The sequence below is a fragment of the Staurois parvus genome, unplaced genomic scaffold (assembly GCF_062004578.1).
Source record: "Staurois parvus isolate SC_StPar_1 unplaced genomic scaffold, SC_StPar_1.0 ptg000397l, whole genome shotgun sequence".
Taxonomy (NCBI): domain Eukaryota; kingdom Metazoa; phylum Chordata; class Amphibia; order Anura; family Ranidae; genus Staurois; species Staurois parvus.
In genome coordinates, this window is record NW_028318193.1 from 1077795 (window position 1) to 1094543 (window position 16749).

The window sequence follows — 16749 nt, forward strand, 5'->3', positions numbered from 1 at the left end:
GGAACGCTCCTCGGGACCATAACCGCGCCAATGAACCAGGAACCTTAATCGACCACGCACCAATCGAGAGTCCAGGATCCGGCTCACCTCATACTCCTCATGACCGTCAACCCGAATGGGACGGGGCCGAGGCAGAGAGGTAGTGAAGCGATTGCAGATCAGAGGTTTCAACAGTGATACATGAAAGATATTGGAGATCCGCATCCCAGGTGGAAGGGCAAGGGCATAGGCCACCGGATTCACCTTGCGGAGAATGCGAAAAGGACCGACAAAACGGGGAGCTAGTTTGGGTGTGGGCACCCGAAGATTGAGGTTACGAGTAGACAACCACACCCGATCGCCGACCTGGTATGAAGGAGCGGGCAACCGTCTGCGATTAGCCTGGAACTTCTGACGCTGAGCCGAGTCCCTCAAAGCCCTCTGGATCTGCCCCCATGAAGAACGCAGGGCAGCAAGATGGTTCTCCACAGCCGGAATGTCCTGTGGTGAGAACCTCTCAGGTAATACCGCGGGTTGGTACCCATAGTTGGCCATGAAGGGAGACATCCCGGAGGAGGAGTTGACCGCTGAGTTCCTGGCAAACTCTGCCCAAGGCAGGAGATCGGCCCAATCGTCCTGATGGTCCGAGATATAACACCGAAGGAATTGTTCTAAGGCCTGATTGGAACGCTCCGCAGCCCCATTGGACTGCGGGTGGTAGGCTGAAGAAAAGGAGAGACTAATACCCAACTGGGAGCAGAAGGCGCGCCAGAATCTGGACACGAACTGACTCCCGCGGTCCGAGACAATCACCTTGGGCAACCCATGCAGGCGAAAAATCTCCCTGGAAAAGACCGTGGCCAGTTCTTGCGCTGTTGGTAATTTCCTGAGTGGAATACAATGGCACATTTTGGAAAAACGATCGACGACCATGAGAATGACCGTATGACCCAGAGACACAGGGAGGTCTACAATAAAGTCCATGCCCAGGTGTGACCAAGGACGCTCCCCATTGGGAATGGGTTGCAGAAGACCCATTGGAAGATGCCGTGGAGATTTATTCTGGGCACAGATCGAACATGCCGCTACATAAGAGGCGATGTCGGCACGGAGAGTTGGCCACCAGAACAACCGAGAGACGACCCAAGACAACTGGTTCCTCCCCGGATGCCCGGCAGTTTTGGAGTTATGGTAAGTACGCAGCAGACGGGTGCGCAATCCCTCGGGTACAAAACATCTACCCTCCGGTCTCTCGGGAGGAGCGTCAGTTTGAGCCACCAAAATCTGCTCCCCAACTGGAGAAGTCAGACTGGTGCGAATGGCAGCCAGGATCTGATCTGGAGGTATGATCGAGGCTGGCTCAGAGTCCTCCCTGGACAACTCAGAGTATTGCCGCGATAATGCATCAGCCCTGACATTCTTGGAACCAGGCAAATAGGAGACCACATAGTTGAACCGCGACAAAAACAAGGCCCATCTGGCCTGACGGGGTGTCAATCTTTTGGCCTCCAAAAGATAAGTCAGGTTCTTATGATCAGTAAGAATGAGGACCGGAACCGCGGAGCCCTCGAGCAGGTGCCTCCATTCCTTGAGAGCCAGAATGATTGCCAACAACTCCCTATCTCCAATCTGGTAGTTGCACTCTGCAGAGGAAAGCTTCCTGGAGTAGAACCCACAGGGAAGTAGGGGTCCATCGGGCGACCGACGTTGAGACAGGAGAGCGCCTACTCCAGTCTCGGATGCATCGACCTCAAGGACGAAGGGCAATCCAGTATTGGGATGAGACAGTATCAGAGCCGAAGCGAAGGCGGATTTCAGAGCCTCGAAAGCTACGATGGCCTCGGATGACCACTCGTGAGGATTACTGCCCCTCTTGGTTAGGTCTGAGAGAGGCTTTGCCAGCGTGGAGAAGTTCCTGATGAACTTCCGATAGTAGTTGGCAAAACCCAAAAAACGCTGAATGGGCCGAAGACCATTGGGACGAGGCCACTGCAGAACCGCCGAAACCTTCTGAGGGTCCATGGAGAATCCCTCCGCAGATATGATGTAGCCTAAAAAGGCAACTTGGGATCAATGGAATTCACACTTCTCAAGTTTACAAAAAAGTTCGTTCTCACGTAATCGTTGCAGCACCTGCTTGACATCCTGGATATGGGACTCCATGGAGGCAGAGTAAACCAGGATGTCATCCAAGTAAACTACCACGCACTGCTGCAACAAGTCACGAAAGACATCATTTATGAATTCCTGAAAAACTGCGGGTGCGTTACACAACCCAAAGGGCATCACCAGGTATTCGTAGTGGCCGGTTCTGGTGTTAAACGCGGTCTTCCACTCATCCCCCTGTTTGATCCGTACGAGGTTGTACGCCGCCCTAAGGTCAAGTTTGGTACAGACTGTTGCCCCCTTAAGGCGGTTGAACAACTCAGTAATCAAGGGAATCGGGTATGCATTCTTAGTGGTGATTCGATTGAGACCCCTATAATCAATGCAGGGCCTCAATTCACCACCCTTCTTCTTTACAAAGAAAAAGCCCGCTCCAGCTGGGGAAGTAGACTTACGAATGTGCCCCCGGGAAAGCGCATCCGCAACGTACTCCTCCATGGCCTTATTCTCCGCAACCGAGAGAGGATACACCCTGCCACGTGGAGGAGTGGCACCGGGTTGCAAGGATATGGCGCAGTCGTAAGGACGATGAGCAGGTAAGGCTCCAGCGCGTACCTTATCAAACACGTCCTGGTACTCCCCATAATCAGTGGGCAACGCAGAGTCCGAGGAGGCACACACCACCTTAACCGGCCCACGGATGCACCCGGCCCCACACTGTGGAGACCAAGAGAGAATCTCGGCAGTTTGCCAATTGAAGGTTGGATTGTGCATCTGGAGCCAGGGATACCCCAAAACCACCGAATAGTGCGGAGAAGAAATCACCTGGAAACAGGCCAACTCCCTGTGAACAGCCCCAATAGCTACTTCAACTGGCATAGTCTCGTGGGTAACTTGCGGTGGTTGCAGGGGCCTGCCATCTATCGCCTCGAGAACCAATGGGGTAACTCGAGCCTGCAGGGGAATGGAGTGCTGGGCAGCAAATGAGCTGTCCATAAACAACCCGCCGGCCCCAGAATCTACCAACGCCTGGGCCGTCACCGAGCCTTCCGCCCAAGAGAGGACAACGGTGATCAGTGGCTTATCTCTGCGGAACGCCGGGGATGAGGAGACTCCACCCAAGATCTGTCCCCGACAGGATCTCAGGTGCGAGCGTTTCCCAGACGGACCGGACAGGACCGCCGAAAGTGCCCACCAAGACCACAGTACAGGCAGCGACCCTCCTGACGCCGAGCGGCCCGCTCTCCCTCGGAAAGGCGAGCAAACCCCAGCTGCATGGGCTCACCACCAGACAAGCTATCCCCAGGAGGCGTGGGAGGAGAGGGAGGAATGGGTGGGACAGAAAACGCAGGTGCCAGTCGATTGGAAGGCCTCCGCAGGCGTTCCTTGAGTGAAGGCCTCTCCCTGAGCCTGGTATCAATCAGGATCAGGAAGGAAATTAGTGCTTCCAGCTCCACAGGCAATTCCTTGGCTGCGATATCGTCCTTCAATGCATCAGAAAGACCCTGAGAAAACGCAGCCACCAGAGCCTCATTGTTCCAACCCACCTCTGCTGCCAGGGTACGAAACTCTATGGCGTACTCGGCAATGAGGAACGTTTTGCAATAAAAAGTAAAGATACATGTGATGTTAATGTCCTTTGCTACTTAAAGAGCAGCTCTTTTCTTGCATTGCTCAGAAGCTACTCAGCTGTTGGTTAATTACCAGCCACTTGTCTCCACAGTGACTCATCTGGATACCATTACCTTTGTCATTAGTTCAGCCTACAGCCAGCCATTTTTGCTATTTTAGCAGCTTAGCTCATTTCCTCCTTGTCCTTGCATGGTCTATGATCTCCAGTGTGTCCTGCATGTGTTCCTGTGTATAACTCGGTCTGGCTGACTTCTCTTCTAATTCTTATTTCTGATGTTTGGCTCCTTACTATGCAGACTTCTGGTTTCCTGACCCTGGCTCATCTGATTACCCGCTCTGGCATCCAAACCCTGGCTTCTGTTTTGACTACATTCCTGAACTCTGCTATTTTTGCGATTTCATTAAAGGTGTGATTTTTAACTGCACGTTCTGTATCCACCTAGTTTATGATTCCTGACACCATATTAGTGAAGGTATGGTGAAGGCATTTCTCATGTGCCTAACTAGATACTATTTGCCTGTATCTGATCTCCTGTGTACTAATTCTTTGCCTGTTTTCTCAACCACATTTCTGCCTGCTGCCTGGACCAGCTGTTTGTTTGCATACTGACCACAGCTCTACCTGCCACCTGAACTGACTCTGGCCTGTTTATAAACCATGTTTCTGCCGGCAAAGCACATTCATTTTTTGAGTGTTTCTACTGTTCCGGCACTCCAGGAACCCCAAACGTATGTTTGGCAGTCAGGAAATTAAATGCAATTAAAAAATACTTTTGGGTATGTTTTCCAAAATGTGACCAATGTGATAATTAGTATCAAAATCAGATGTGTAATTTATGCCCCTTGAAGTCCTTAATGGCGCTCCTTTGATTTTGGGCCCCCCTATGCATCTAGGCAGTAAAAAGGGTCTCACACATGTGGAATCACTATACTCAGGAGGAAGTAGAAAACTGTGTTTTGGGGTGTAGCGGTACTTCTATGCTCTGTGTGAGAAATAACTTGCTAAAATAACTTTCCAAAAAATTAGCAAAAAATACACCTTCAAAAAAACTCACTATATCTCTTGCTAAAAATCTTAGAATGTCTTTTTTCAAAAAAGGAGTCATTTTGAGAGTGTTTACAATGTTCCGGAATTTTACATCCTCTAGAGATGAGATGGGCAGTAAGAACATCAGGGTTTTTTTTTAAACTTTCATATACAGGGGTTAGACAAAACAAATGGAAACACTACATGATTTGCAGGTGTGACAGTAACATGTTTTGTGTTGAAAGCAGAAGTGATGTAACATTCTTTTGCTTCAGCTTTGTGATAAGACACCTAGCTAGCATGTGGGAAACCGCACTCCCGTCATTCACTGCGTGCGCTGCTTTTATTATAGAGTCATATCAGAGATTACTGAGCTTCGAAGAGGGTAAATTGTTGGTGCTTGCTTATCTGGTGCCTCTGTGACTGAAGTTGCCAATGTATTTGCCGTGTTAATATAAAAATCTCTATAGGGGGCACTATATAACACAACCCATACTTATAAGTAAAGCGCTCAGTGTTTGTGAAACAATCAAAATTCATAAACTCAAATATACAATATATAAGTCTCTATGTGCATATAAATATACATATAACTATTAAAATAATGTCCATAGGTCACTATGATAATAGTTATATGTATATTTGTATGCACATATAGTTGTTTGATTTTTCCTTTTTTCAGAAAGGCACTTACATCACAGTTCAATAAACTCACAGTAAATTTCCTCATATGTGCACTGTACTAACTGTCAGCTTCTACCAGAGGCCCCCCCCCCCCCAAAAAAAAGGCATATTTATAAAGGGTCCACAGTGTTATTTTCCCTTATTTCTCCTGGGAAAATAGCAATTTTCTCATTTTAACAGGTGTAAAAATAAAATCTTAAAATAATTTCTTGCATTGATTTTGCTAATAAATTAAAATTTTCCTCCATTTATTATGCTGACAGCTTATACCTCTGTGGTCTTGGACAATCTATTACTTTTTTTAAAGACATCGGTATGGAAAATCTGTATATTTTCCAACATTTCTTTATACCATTTCTTCATTTCAATGGCATAAACTCTTATGTCTAAGGCCTGGCTCACACCAATGCATTGTGCTTTTTGTCTGTTTCACAGTGCTTTTTGCAGTACATTTTTGCATGGCCTTTTGCATTTTTACTGCGTTTTGGCTTTTTTCATCTTTTTTTGGGTTACAGTGGAAATTGTTTTGTTGCTGGGCAGAATTGTAATGCAAAACATGGCAAAAACACAACAAAAACGAGGCAAAAACACATTACATGCATTTCAGCAGCTTCTCCGTTGAACTCTATTGTAACAAAAAAGCTGCTTTTTGCATTTAAAACGGTCCCTGAACCTTTCCAAAAATTTAGCAGCTCAAAAAAGCACATGTGCCATAGGAAATCATGTTAAATGGACTGTACTGCGTTTCTGCAAAACGCACTAAAACATGCATTGGTGTGAACCAGGCCAAACATTAATTTTAAGAAAATCAGACAAGATTTCACAGCTAAATTTGAAAAAGTCCAGGTAAAAAAAGCAACCAGATTGCAAATTAAAGACTAAAAATAGCACATCTCTCTGGATATTTTAAGAGGATGATACTACAGGTAAATACACCAGATAAACTTATGTTTGGTTTATTCAGCAAATATCTAAACAATCAAAATGGTGGTATAGATAATGGGATTATTTTTTTTTCTACTAGTAATGGCAGCGATCAGCGACTTTTAGCAGGATTGCAGGACTGACACTGGGGGGGGGGGGGACTAACTTGGTGTCACTGGAACCCCAGTGACACCAATACAGTGATCCGTGTTAAAAAAAAAGCACTGAGGCTTTACTAATGACACTGGGCAGGAAGGGGTTAATGTGAGGGACGATCAAAGGATTAACTGTGTGCTAGGAGTGTTTTACTAGGAAACGGGGTGTGTGCTTCACTGTAATCACATTGCTGTGGATGGCTGTTCAGTGTGCCCGAGCTGACAGGGAGGAAGACTGTTTGTAAACAAAACAATATTCCTCCCCGTCGGAGAAGCTCGGTAATCACTGGGTGCCGGCGGGTAATTACTGTCCGGGACCCGGTGATTGACATCATCAGCTGTGGATGGTGGCACGGGTAGGGCGCATGCGTGGCTCGTACGCGCCCCCTAGCTGGAAATGCAGAATGACGTATATATATGTGATCCTGCACAAAGGTGCTGCCCTGTAGCAATATATCTACTATAGGGTGGTCCTAAAGTGGTTAATATTTTGACTATAACCAACTGAGAAATGTTATGTATGCAAGTGAAGAAGTGTATGTGTGTGTGCACATTCCCTCTTCAGTGGATGAATAATTGCTAGAATCTGGCTTGTAGCCACTTAACAACATTTTTGTCTTCACATATTCTTAGAGCTGCCCATGTTCTTATAAAATATAGTTTGAACCCTATTGTGGCCAGAGATCATAGAATTTAAAATAAAAACAATAGTGGCTTTGGTGTGAATCAGCGAACTAAAAGGTCCCATTCACATCATAATGCAGTCTATTGCAACTATTGCACAATTACATTCTTGTGTAAAGTTTAGTTCTGATCTGGAAATATATAAGAAGCTTCCAAACTGGTACTATAGGCAAACAGTAGACAGATTGGGGCACTAAAGACAAATAGGATGTTTACTTTGCAAGGGAATTTTCCCTTAGCCAGGTGAATGAGGTCAAACTCTGCTGATATCTATCATCCAGTCATATGCAAGCAAATATACTTTCCTTTTTTATTTTCCTTTTTCAGTGATAGGCATAATTTTCAACATGAAGTTTTACCACATTCACAAAATTCCTCTGTGAAAATTCCCTTTCTCTTGTAAAAAAAAAACCCTGCCAATTTTGAGAAAAAAAACTATATTTTTTACTTTTTGCTATTACAATGTCCAGTAAAAAAATAAAAAAAATCAAATTTCATCATGCATTTAGGCCAAAATGTATTCTGCTGAAAAAAAATCCCAATACAAGTAAATTAATTGGTTTACGTGAAAGTTATAGTGTTTACAAATGGTGGTATACAGTGGGGATCAAAAGTTTGGGCACCCCAGCTAAAAATTTGTATTAATGTGCATAAAGAAGCCAAGGAAAGATGGAAAAATCTCAAAAAGGCATCAAATTACAGATTAGATATTCTTATAATATGTCAACAAAAGTTAGATTTTATTTCCATCATTTACACTTTCAAAATAACAGAAAACAAAAAAATGGCGTCTGCAAAAGTTTGGGCACCCTGCAGAATTTATAGCATGCACTGCACCCTTTGCAAAGCTGAGACCTGCCAGTGTCATGGATTGTTCTCAATCATCGTCTGGGAAGACCAGGTGATGTCAATCTCAAAGGTTTTAAATGCCCAGACTCATCTGACCTTGCCCCAACAATCAGCACCATGGGTTCTTCTAAGCAGTTGTCTAGAAAACTGAAACTGAAAATAGTTGACGCTCACAAAGCTGGAGAAGGCTATAAGAAGATAGCAAAGCGTTTTCAGATGTCAATATCCTCTGTTCGGAATGTAATTAAGAAATGGCAGTAATCAGGAACAGTGGAAGTTAAAGCAAGATCTGGAAGACCAAGAAAAATATCAGACAGAACAGCTCACAGGATTGTGAGAAAAACAATTCAAAACCCACGTTTGACTGCACGATCCCTCCAGAAAGATCTGGCAGACACTGGAGTTGTGGTACACTATTCCACTATAAAGAGATACTTGTACAAATATGGTCTTCATGGAAGAGTCATCAGAAGAAAACCTCTTCTACATCCTCACCACAAAAATCATCGTTTGAACTTTGCAAATGAACATATAGACAAGCCTGATGCATTTTGGAATCAAGTTCTGTGGACCGATGAGGTTAAAATTGAACTTTTTGGCCGGAATGAGCAAAGGTACGTTTGGAGAAGAAGGGGCACAGAATTTAATGAAAAGAACCTCTGTCCAACTGTTAAGCATGGGGTTGGATCAATCATGCTTTGGGGTTGTGTTGCAGCCAGTGGCACAGGGAACATCTCACGAGTAGAAGGAAGAATGGATTCAATAAAATTTCAGCAAATTTTGGATGGTAACTTGATGCCATCTGTGAAAAAGCTAAAGAGAGGATGGCTTCTACAAATGGATAATGATCCTAAACACACCTCGAAATCCACGGGGGATTACATCAAGAGGCGTAAACTGAAGGTTTTGCCATGGCCTTCACAATCTCCTGACCTCAACATAATTGAAAATCTATGGATAGACCTTAAAAGAGCAGTGCGTGACAGACAGCCCAGAAATCTCAAAGAACTGGAAGACTTTTGTAAGGAAGAATGGGCAAAGATACCTCAAACAAGAATTGAAAGACTCTTGGCTGGCTACAAAAAGCGTTTACAAGCTGTGATACTTGCCAAAGGGGGCAGTACAAGATATTAACTTTGCAGGGTGCCCAAACTTTTGCAGACGCCATTTTTTTGTTTTCTGTTATTTTGAAAGTGTAAATGATGGAAATAAAATCTAACTTTTGTTGACATATTATAAGAATGTCTAATCTGTAATTTGATGCCTTTTGGAGATTTTTCCATCTTTCCTTGGCTTCTTTATGCACATTAATACAAATTTTTAGCTGGGGTGCCCAAACTTTCGATGCCCACTGTATATACTGGAATTTTTTTTTTTTTTTACTAGTAATGGCGATCAGCAACTGATTGCGGGACTGCAGCAGACATTCTGACACTGGGGGGAACTGACTCGGTGTCAATGACATCCCCAGTGACACCAATACAGTGATCAGTGCTAATAAAAAGCACTGACATTGTACTAATGGCACCGGGCAGGAAGGGGTTAACATGTGGGGTGATCAAAAGGTTAACTGTGTGCTGTTTTACTGTGGGCTATGTTAGTGCTTTCAACTGTAAGCACACTGCTTTACATGGCTCTGCTATGCAGAGCCATGCAAAGCAGTGTGCAGGAGCTGACAGGGGAGAGAACTGTATTGTTTACATACAGTTCTGTCTCCCTATTGGTAATGCTCCGCGATCACCGGGTGCTGGCGAGTAACCACCGGCCAGAACCCGGTGATTGACAGCTGAGGCCGTGAATAGCGGTGCTGGTAGGGCACGCGCACAACTCTCTCACTCCCCATACCCAGAGATGAAAATAACGTATATATACGTGATTTGCGCACCCCTGCTGCCCTGTAGCAGTATATCTGCTATAGGGTGGCAGGAAAGCAGTTAACTAAAGTACAAACAATGCATATACAGGTGTCTTACAAACACACAACCCAAGTAACAATTCAATCGAATGAAGAAAAACAGAGGTATAGTTTTTATATATTGGCTTGCACCCTTGCATGTAACACCAAAAGTCAACAAACCATTCTACTGTGAATGGAGTCTAATTTATCAGATTGGCAGTGGGGTCTGCAAGGTAGGAATAAACACAGGTGCAATCCTAGTTCTCTGTTGCAACATCAATTATTATTCTTACAGCAAGGTGCATTAAGGTTACAAAATGGTTAATAATACAACAGAGACAGAATCTGGAATCCTACAATACATAGCTTATTTCAAAATTTATACAGTTTTCCTCTATATTTTAGAATGGATATTTACACTGCATGTCATCATAGCCTGACTGTAATAAAAATAAGAGCTACTTCTTAGTAAGTGTCCACTACCGAAAGCCAATTTATACCTATGCAGTCTTGCAAATTATCCAATAATTGTTTTGGTCAGGGCCTGCTTGTAAAAAGAAAATACCTTTAAATTATTTAGTAATCCTCAGAGTATATTCAAGACTGACATTTTATTCCCCAATTCATATCAAGGAAAGGTAATTTATTCAGCATTAGTTTATGTAGAGCTGACATTATGAAACAAGGGAAGTCCCATCTTTAGAGCTATTCCTGCGAGATACACCTCTATGTGATATTTACATGTGAGCAGACAGGAAAAAGCCTTCTCATATGATACTGACATTTGCAAAATTATTTTTTATATTTGTATGCATACCTTTGTGTTTTCCCTTTTCAAGTTTTTCTTCTTTTATGTGTTTCTCTTTCTGATGAACTGAAAAATATATAAAACAGGAACATTAAGGGGTATATTTATAAAGCATTCATTGCAGGTGAATCTTTGAGGGACATATGCTTACATTACAATGATTTGGTGTCAAGGAATGTTTGGTGAAAGTCACATTCACTGCTTTTGAAAATGTGATGGATGCCATTTTATGCATAAGCATTGTTTGGGTTAGCCAGATTTCTGAGGCAAATATTAGAACAAATGTGAATAATTTTCATCCTACTAAAATAAATGTTATAAAGGAAAGCACACTGTATATAACACATAATAGCCTACATAAACATTATCAATAGAAATTATTTGATAATTAATTGTGTAATGTTTTATCTTTTGTTCTTGAGTTTAATTGTTGTTAAATTTTAACAATAATAGAGCAAATGACCCAAAAAGGAAAACAAAATTAGAAGAAGACAGGCGTTTGAATTTGATGAATGCACCTTTGTTTAACCAAGCTGAGCTATGTATGAATATACTGGAGATGATTAATGTAAAAGGTAATACAATGTGCTTCAGAGTGTTCTTTTGTCAGATAGTATGAGACATCCTAAATTATGATTATTCTTGCATAGGATACTTAATACAGCCAATAACATACTGTATGGTTATAGGATAAAACTTTTTATAACCCATATATATTCTCCAATAGTCACTATGAGAAATCAGCTTTAAATATACTGTAGCTGGGAAGGGAGTGAGAGAGAGAGCACACAAATTAATCCAAATCCTGTAAAGTGCTTGTAAACCTCAGACATGAAATGTGAACAAAGCATATCCCTCTATAATGTGTACGTATCTCAATCCAGAGCACTGAGTACCATCTCTGTCTGCTGCACTGTTCCTCTGTTACCTGCATGAATAACTTCTGACAAGCTTTCCTGACACCCAGAGAAAAAAGGTGACAAGGGAAGGATCTCCAACACACAGTCTGTGATTGACAGCCTCAGCTCTGTTCCTGGGTGTTGTGTGAAGGGGTGTCCCTTCCTTCCAATCAGCTCTCAGAGCTCTCTTCACTGAGCTCTGCCATGTGTAAACTCTGATCCCCAGCCCCCCTCCCCCTGTTTTCTGACAGATCAGACACGCTGTATAAATTCTGGATTTGAATAGATGTAGAGAAGAAAATACTGCAGATAAACATGTACAATTTATGTAGGAGGATTTGTTTAATCTCTGTATATTACCTGATTCTAGTCACTTCATTGGGTATATGTAAGGGTTTACAACAACTTGGAGTAATATTTACTATACATTTTTAGAATGATAGTATTTAATGAAATCAGAATATCATGTCTCTGGTCATCCATATCATATGTTTGTGCCTCACTTATGGACACTTATGAAAGGACTTTTCAATGCATGTACACATGCAAGCATGATTCTATATGTGCATTCTTTTAGGTGAAAATGTACCGCTGATTGTCTTTTGACCTGTTTGGCTGGTCATCCATTGCAGATGACATAAATCAAGAACTTGTCTCTGCAGATGTAGTTATAGATTTCTTTTTGTTCCCTGTTTCAGATCGCATCTCACCTTGATCCTCCTCTACCTGAATCCCATATTTATTGACCTTTCTTTTGTATTCAGGTCTATTTCTGATATTTGATGGGGTTTTTTTTCCTACTTCTGACTTCTGCTAGACTATTGACTGCTGTTTTATTCTCCTTGTTCTTGGTTAATTTTTCTGCTCCATTTAGGTACTCCAGTGATCTGGAAGCATTCAGTGAGCACATTGATTGCTAAGGGAAATGTGGTTAACCATGGGGAAGAGAGTGGATATATTGGGTGCTTCATACAAGAGCTAGAGCCTGGGACAAACGAGGGTTGGGCAACCAGCTAGCTTTTAGGGCAAAAATGTGATTCCTGTTTACTAAAAGATCTAAATATTATATTTTGTAAATAAATACATAGAATACAATATTACTATTTGCTTGTAAATCATTGCAAATGTTCCAGTAAGATACCCTAGGATTTATACATTAGGAAACTGTGAGCATGTTCACTCTCTATGCCAGTACACCTTATCAGCTGACATGTGTCGGCCGTGGTACGCACACAGCAACCTCTGTATTGTCTAGTAATTTTTCCAATGGTGTTTGAAACATTAACTAATATGTAATCAATTCCATAAATATCTAGTAACAACTTTGCAAAGCTATTAAGCTGTAATCATAAAGCTGTTGCTGCAGCTCCAAGTATGGTAGTAGAAATTAGGAACAATCCTCTTACCTACAATAAATATGGAGCCTGATCAAATTATCAGAGGGTCCAGAGTGAGAGCTGTACCCACTTACATTCTCATACACGTTTTTCCTCCAACTATTAGCAGTGTTCTCCGAATTATCTAAATGCTAATATTTGGAATTTACAAATGAAAATATATCTTGCTCCTCCATGTTTTAATTGCTTCACTGAAGCAGAAATTGGACCATATAAAATTGTTTAGAATGACTGACCACACACATAATTGTAAATCAAACAAAATATACATAAAAGATCATTTCAATAATATCTAAAGGAAAACACTTTTTTTTAGTTTTGGCAAGAATAATGAAGGAGTAAAACCCCTCTCAGGTTTTTGTTGTTGACATGTGTGTTCAATTGGGGAGATTTCCTCTCATGTCCTGTTCTGTAGACACAAAAGGAAGTGGGAAAAAATATGAAATTGTGTATATTAATGTTTTGCTTTCTGCTTTTGAGGTAAAACATGGTGCTTAAGACTCCTTTTTTACATTTTACAGGCTTAAAGTTTCTTAACCTCCCTAGCGGTATGATTATTTAATATTTTTGGTGCTGAAAGCGGTACAATTATTTTGCATGGAAATATGTAGTTTTTTTATTGTAGGCTGTAATTTTTAGGAATAACTCACTGAAATCTGTCCGAACAAGAGTCTATTAAACATCCCGGGTATGATAAAATTTGAAACACGAAATCATAAATTATAATTTAATAAATAATCATAAAAAATAATAATATAATAATAATACATTTAATTCAATAATATAATCAAACCGAAAACACTGAAATTTGAAATAGAGTGCCAAGTTCGTACATTGCTGAGCAAAGTCGCAAAATCGTTTTCAGTGTCTGATGACGAATTTCTCCACAAATCATTATCACTCAATTCTGCAAGTGGTTCTAATTTACTATCGCTGTTCTCTAGCTGATCTAAACCCGCTTTTGACCTAAAGGGACACTTTTTGGACGCCATGGACGTTTCTCAGTTTCCAGGCAGAAAGAACAGACAAAATGCAGGCAGGGCAAAGGACAAAGCACTAGGGACAAAATGTATGTGAAATGAGTTGAAACAGCAATGTTTTACTATGAAAATTTTTTTTGAAAAAAATCTAATTTTTTAAAATTTTCAAATTTCCCGCCGCCGGCGGCGCCTGTATGTTCCGACGTCACAGGGACCGGAACACAGAAGCTGGATGCCGGCATCGGCCGGAGGAGATGGCCGGGCACGCTGCAGGGGACACATCGCGGGAGCGAAGGACAAGGTAAGCTCTGCAGGGACTCCCTAGGCAGCGCCGCATGGTAAGCCCAAGTGTAGCTCGGGGTTACCGCTTTTGGCACTGACATTTTACCCCGAGCTACACTTGGGAATACCGCTAGGGAGGTTAAAGAAACCTGTTGTTTACACAGCTCCATGTTTTATTAGCAGTGGCTCTTCACTTATCAGACAACTCAGTATGAAGTTTCAGTCAGACAAGCTGTACCTTAAAACAAGCAGTGCTGCGCTGTATCTTTTGATAGCTCATAGTATTCTGGGAATCCTGTATTATAGTAAATGAGGGGTGTCCAACCCACGGCCCAAGGCAGCTATGAATGCAGAACCAAAATATCTGAGGAACACCTTGAGAATTTATTGAGAATTGCTACAACATCCATCGAACCATATATTCATGTGTTAGTTTATCAAAAACAGTGTCAAATATCACACTAGTTTTATGTTGCCCTCTTTTACTTTTATAATAAAAAATATGACAAAAAATGAAGTTTTATTACTCAGATGGGTACATTACCTACATCAGTGATTGGTAATTTGTGATATGCCTGATTTTTCTGCTCATTAGTTATCTTTATTGTGAGTGCATTTTGTGTAAGTGTACAATCCATACGCACACGTTCCTGCTTTAAAAAATGGCTGTGTGTATAAGTGGGTGCTGCAGAGACCGTCAGCTGGAACTGAACAGAATCATCAAGGGAGAATGTCACCAGCACACCGAGGATCACCAATATGGGTCTAAAAGTTTTAAAAAATGATCACATAGTTACAGCAAGGCAACGCTTCGGAGTCTCGCAGGACCCCTTCATCAGGGCGCATACCTGATGAAGGGGTCTTGCGAGACTCCAAAACGTTGCCTTGTTGTAACTATGTGTTAGTTTATTAAAACTTTTGGACCCATATTGGTGATCCTCGGTGTGCTGGTGACATTCTCCCTTGTGTTTTATGTACCGCCCAGGACAATTATTCTTCATCCAATGTGGCCCAATGTTTATTTAACAATATGTATATATATATATATATATATATATATACACACATACACACACACACACACATATATATGTGTGTGTGCGTGTTTTGTGTTGTCTTTCTTTTAACAGATGTATCATAGCAGCTTATAAATATAATATATATATATATTATATATATTGCCCTTTAACTCGTGGCGTGTGAGAGAATGCTGTAATTTTGTACTGTGTGTTTTATAGTATAACTTTTTCCTTTAAACTGCGTTCTGAAGAAAAACTAGTCAAGGATAAAATGATTTCCTGTCTTGATATACAGTATCCTTGAGTCTAGTATTAAAGTCTTCGAGCTACAAAACAGAGACAGAAAAATATCAAAGCAACACATAGTGATCTGAAATTATCAAAGGATCAGATCTTTTCCCCTTCAGCAAAATTTCTTTCATTGATAAACAGACTGAAATATTTTTATATCGAGCTCTGTCCCTGATAAAGGCCTCCAGCTTTCGGTTACCAGTACTCAGCTTTGACATTGTGCATGACAGTTAATTAGTATACATACTATTAAAAATAATGTTAATATTTTCATTCTTACTAGAGTGCACCCTGCATTTAATCACTTATGCATTTGCCTACCTCTTTGCACAGCTTTGACTTGAAGTTGTTCATGTATTTCTTCTCTATCTATGTGGACCACTAAAAAAAAAATCAACACCTATTAAATCAAGCCAACAATTTTCAATTCTGAAAATAAAGCAGAGACAACAGTAACATTTGTTTTTCTTGCAAACAGAACAGTTTCCTAATCAAAATAAAGAGTTCCCTACAATATCATTTCTTAAGCCTATCAAATATAGGTTAAGTAGCATAAAAGTCTGTGCATTCACTGTCTTTCCTTCTAGCCAACCTAGATGCCTTTACCTCTCCCTTGCTAGCCAGTCAATTATTCTGCTGGATTTGCTCAGTTTATCCTTTCCAGACTTGTCCAGCTCCCTCATGGCTCAACAGTAACTAAAGGCTAGCTATAATGCTGAACACACAAACCATCAACTACTGGTTATGGGGGTTATTTAGTAAATTACTTAAATGTTAATTATGCCTAGTGGAGATGATTTCACTTCAATCATCTAATCATGTACAAATGAAATTCCCATAAAAAAAAACCAATTCCTGCAACTATTGGGTATTTGAAGTGAACACAAGTTCAACAAGCTAAGTGAACATTCTACACCTTTAGAAGATCAATATCATTATGTGTTTTCTGTGCAAGTCTAAGTTGTCCTAATACATATCTAAACTCAAAAAAGAAAGTCAAATTTATATATGTCAAAACAATAAAATGTACCAGGCAAAGTGTAGCATATGGGCCTGCCTAAACAATTAAATTAATAAAATTACAATTAAAATGGTAGACCCCCACACTAAACAGTTGCTGGAAACATTTATTGATT

The 16749-nt window shown here is 41.2% G+C and overlaps 1 protein-coding gene across 50 annotated transcripts in view; it reads right to left on the reverse strand.

Annotated features, from left to right (window-relative positions):
* Window positions 1-16749, reverse strand: part of TRDN (triadin) — a 974263-nt gene that overhangs the window by 801016 nt on the left and 156498 nt on the right. For 49 of the 50 annotated variants that reach the window (XM_089686384.1, XM_089686382.1, XM_089686383.1 and 46 more), the window contains 2 exons: window positions 15935-15994; window positions 10755-10811 (listed from right to left, as the gene is read on the reverse strand). In XM_089686384.1, coding sequence (XP_089542510.1) covers window positions 10755-10811; window positions 15935-15994 — 117 coding nt within the window. The remainder of the gene's footprint in view (window positions 1-10754; window positions 10812-15934; window positions 15995-16749) is intronic. The other variant, XM_089686429.1, reaches the window with a different exon arrangement.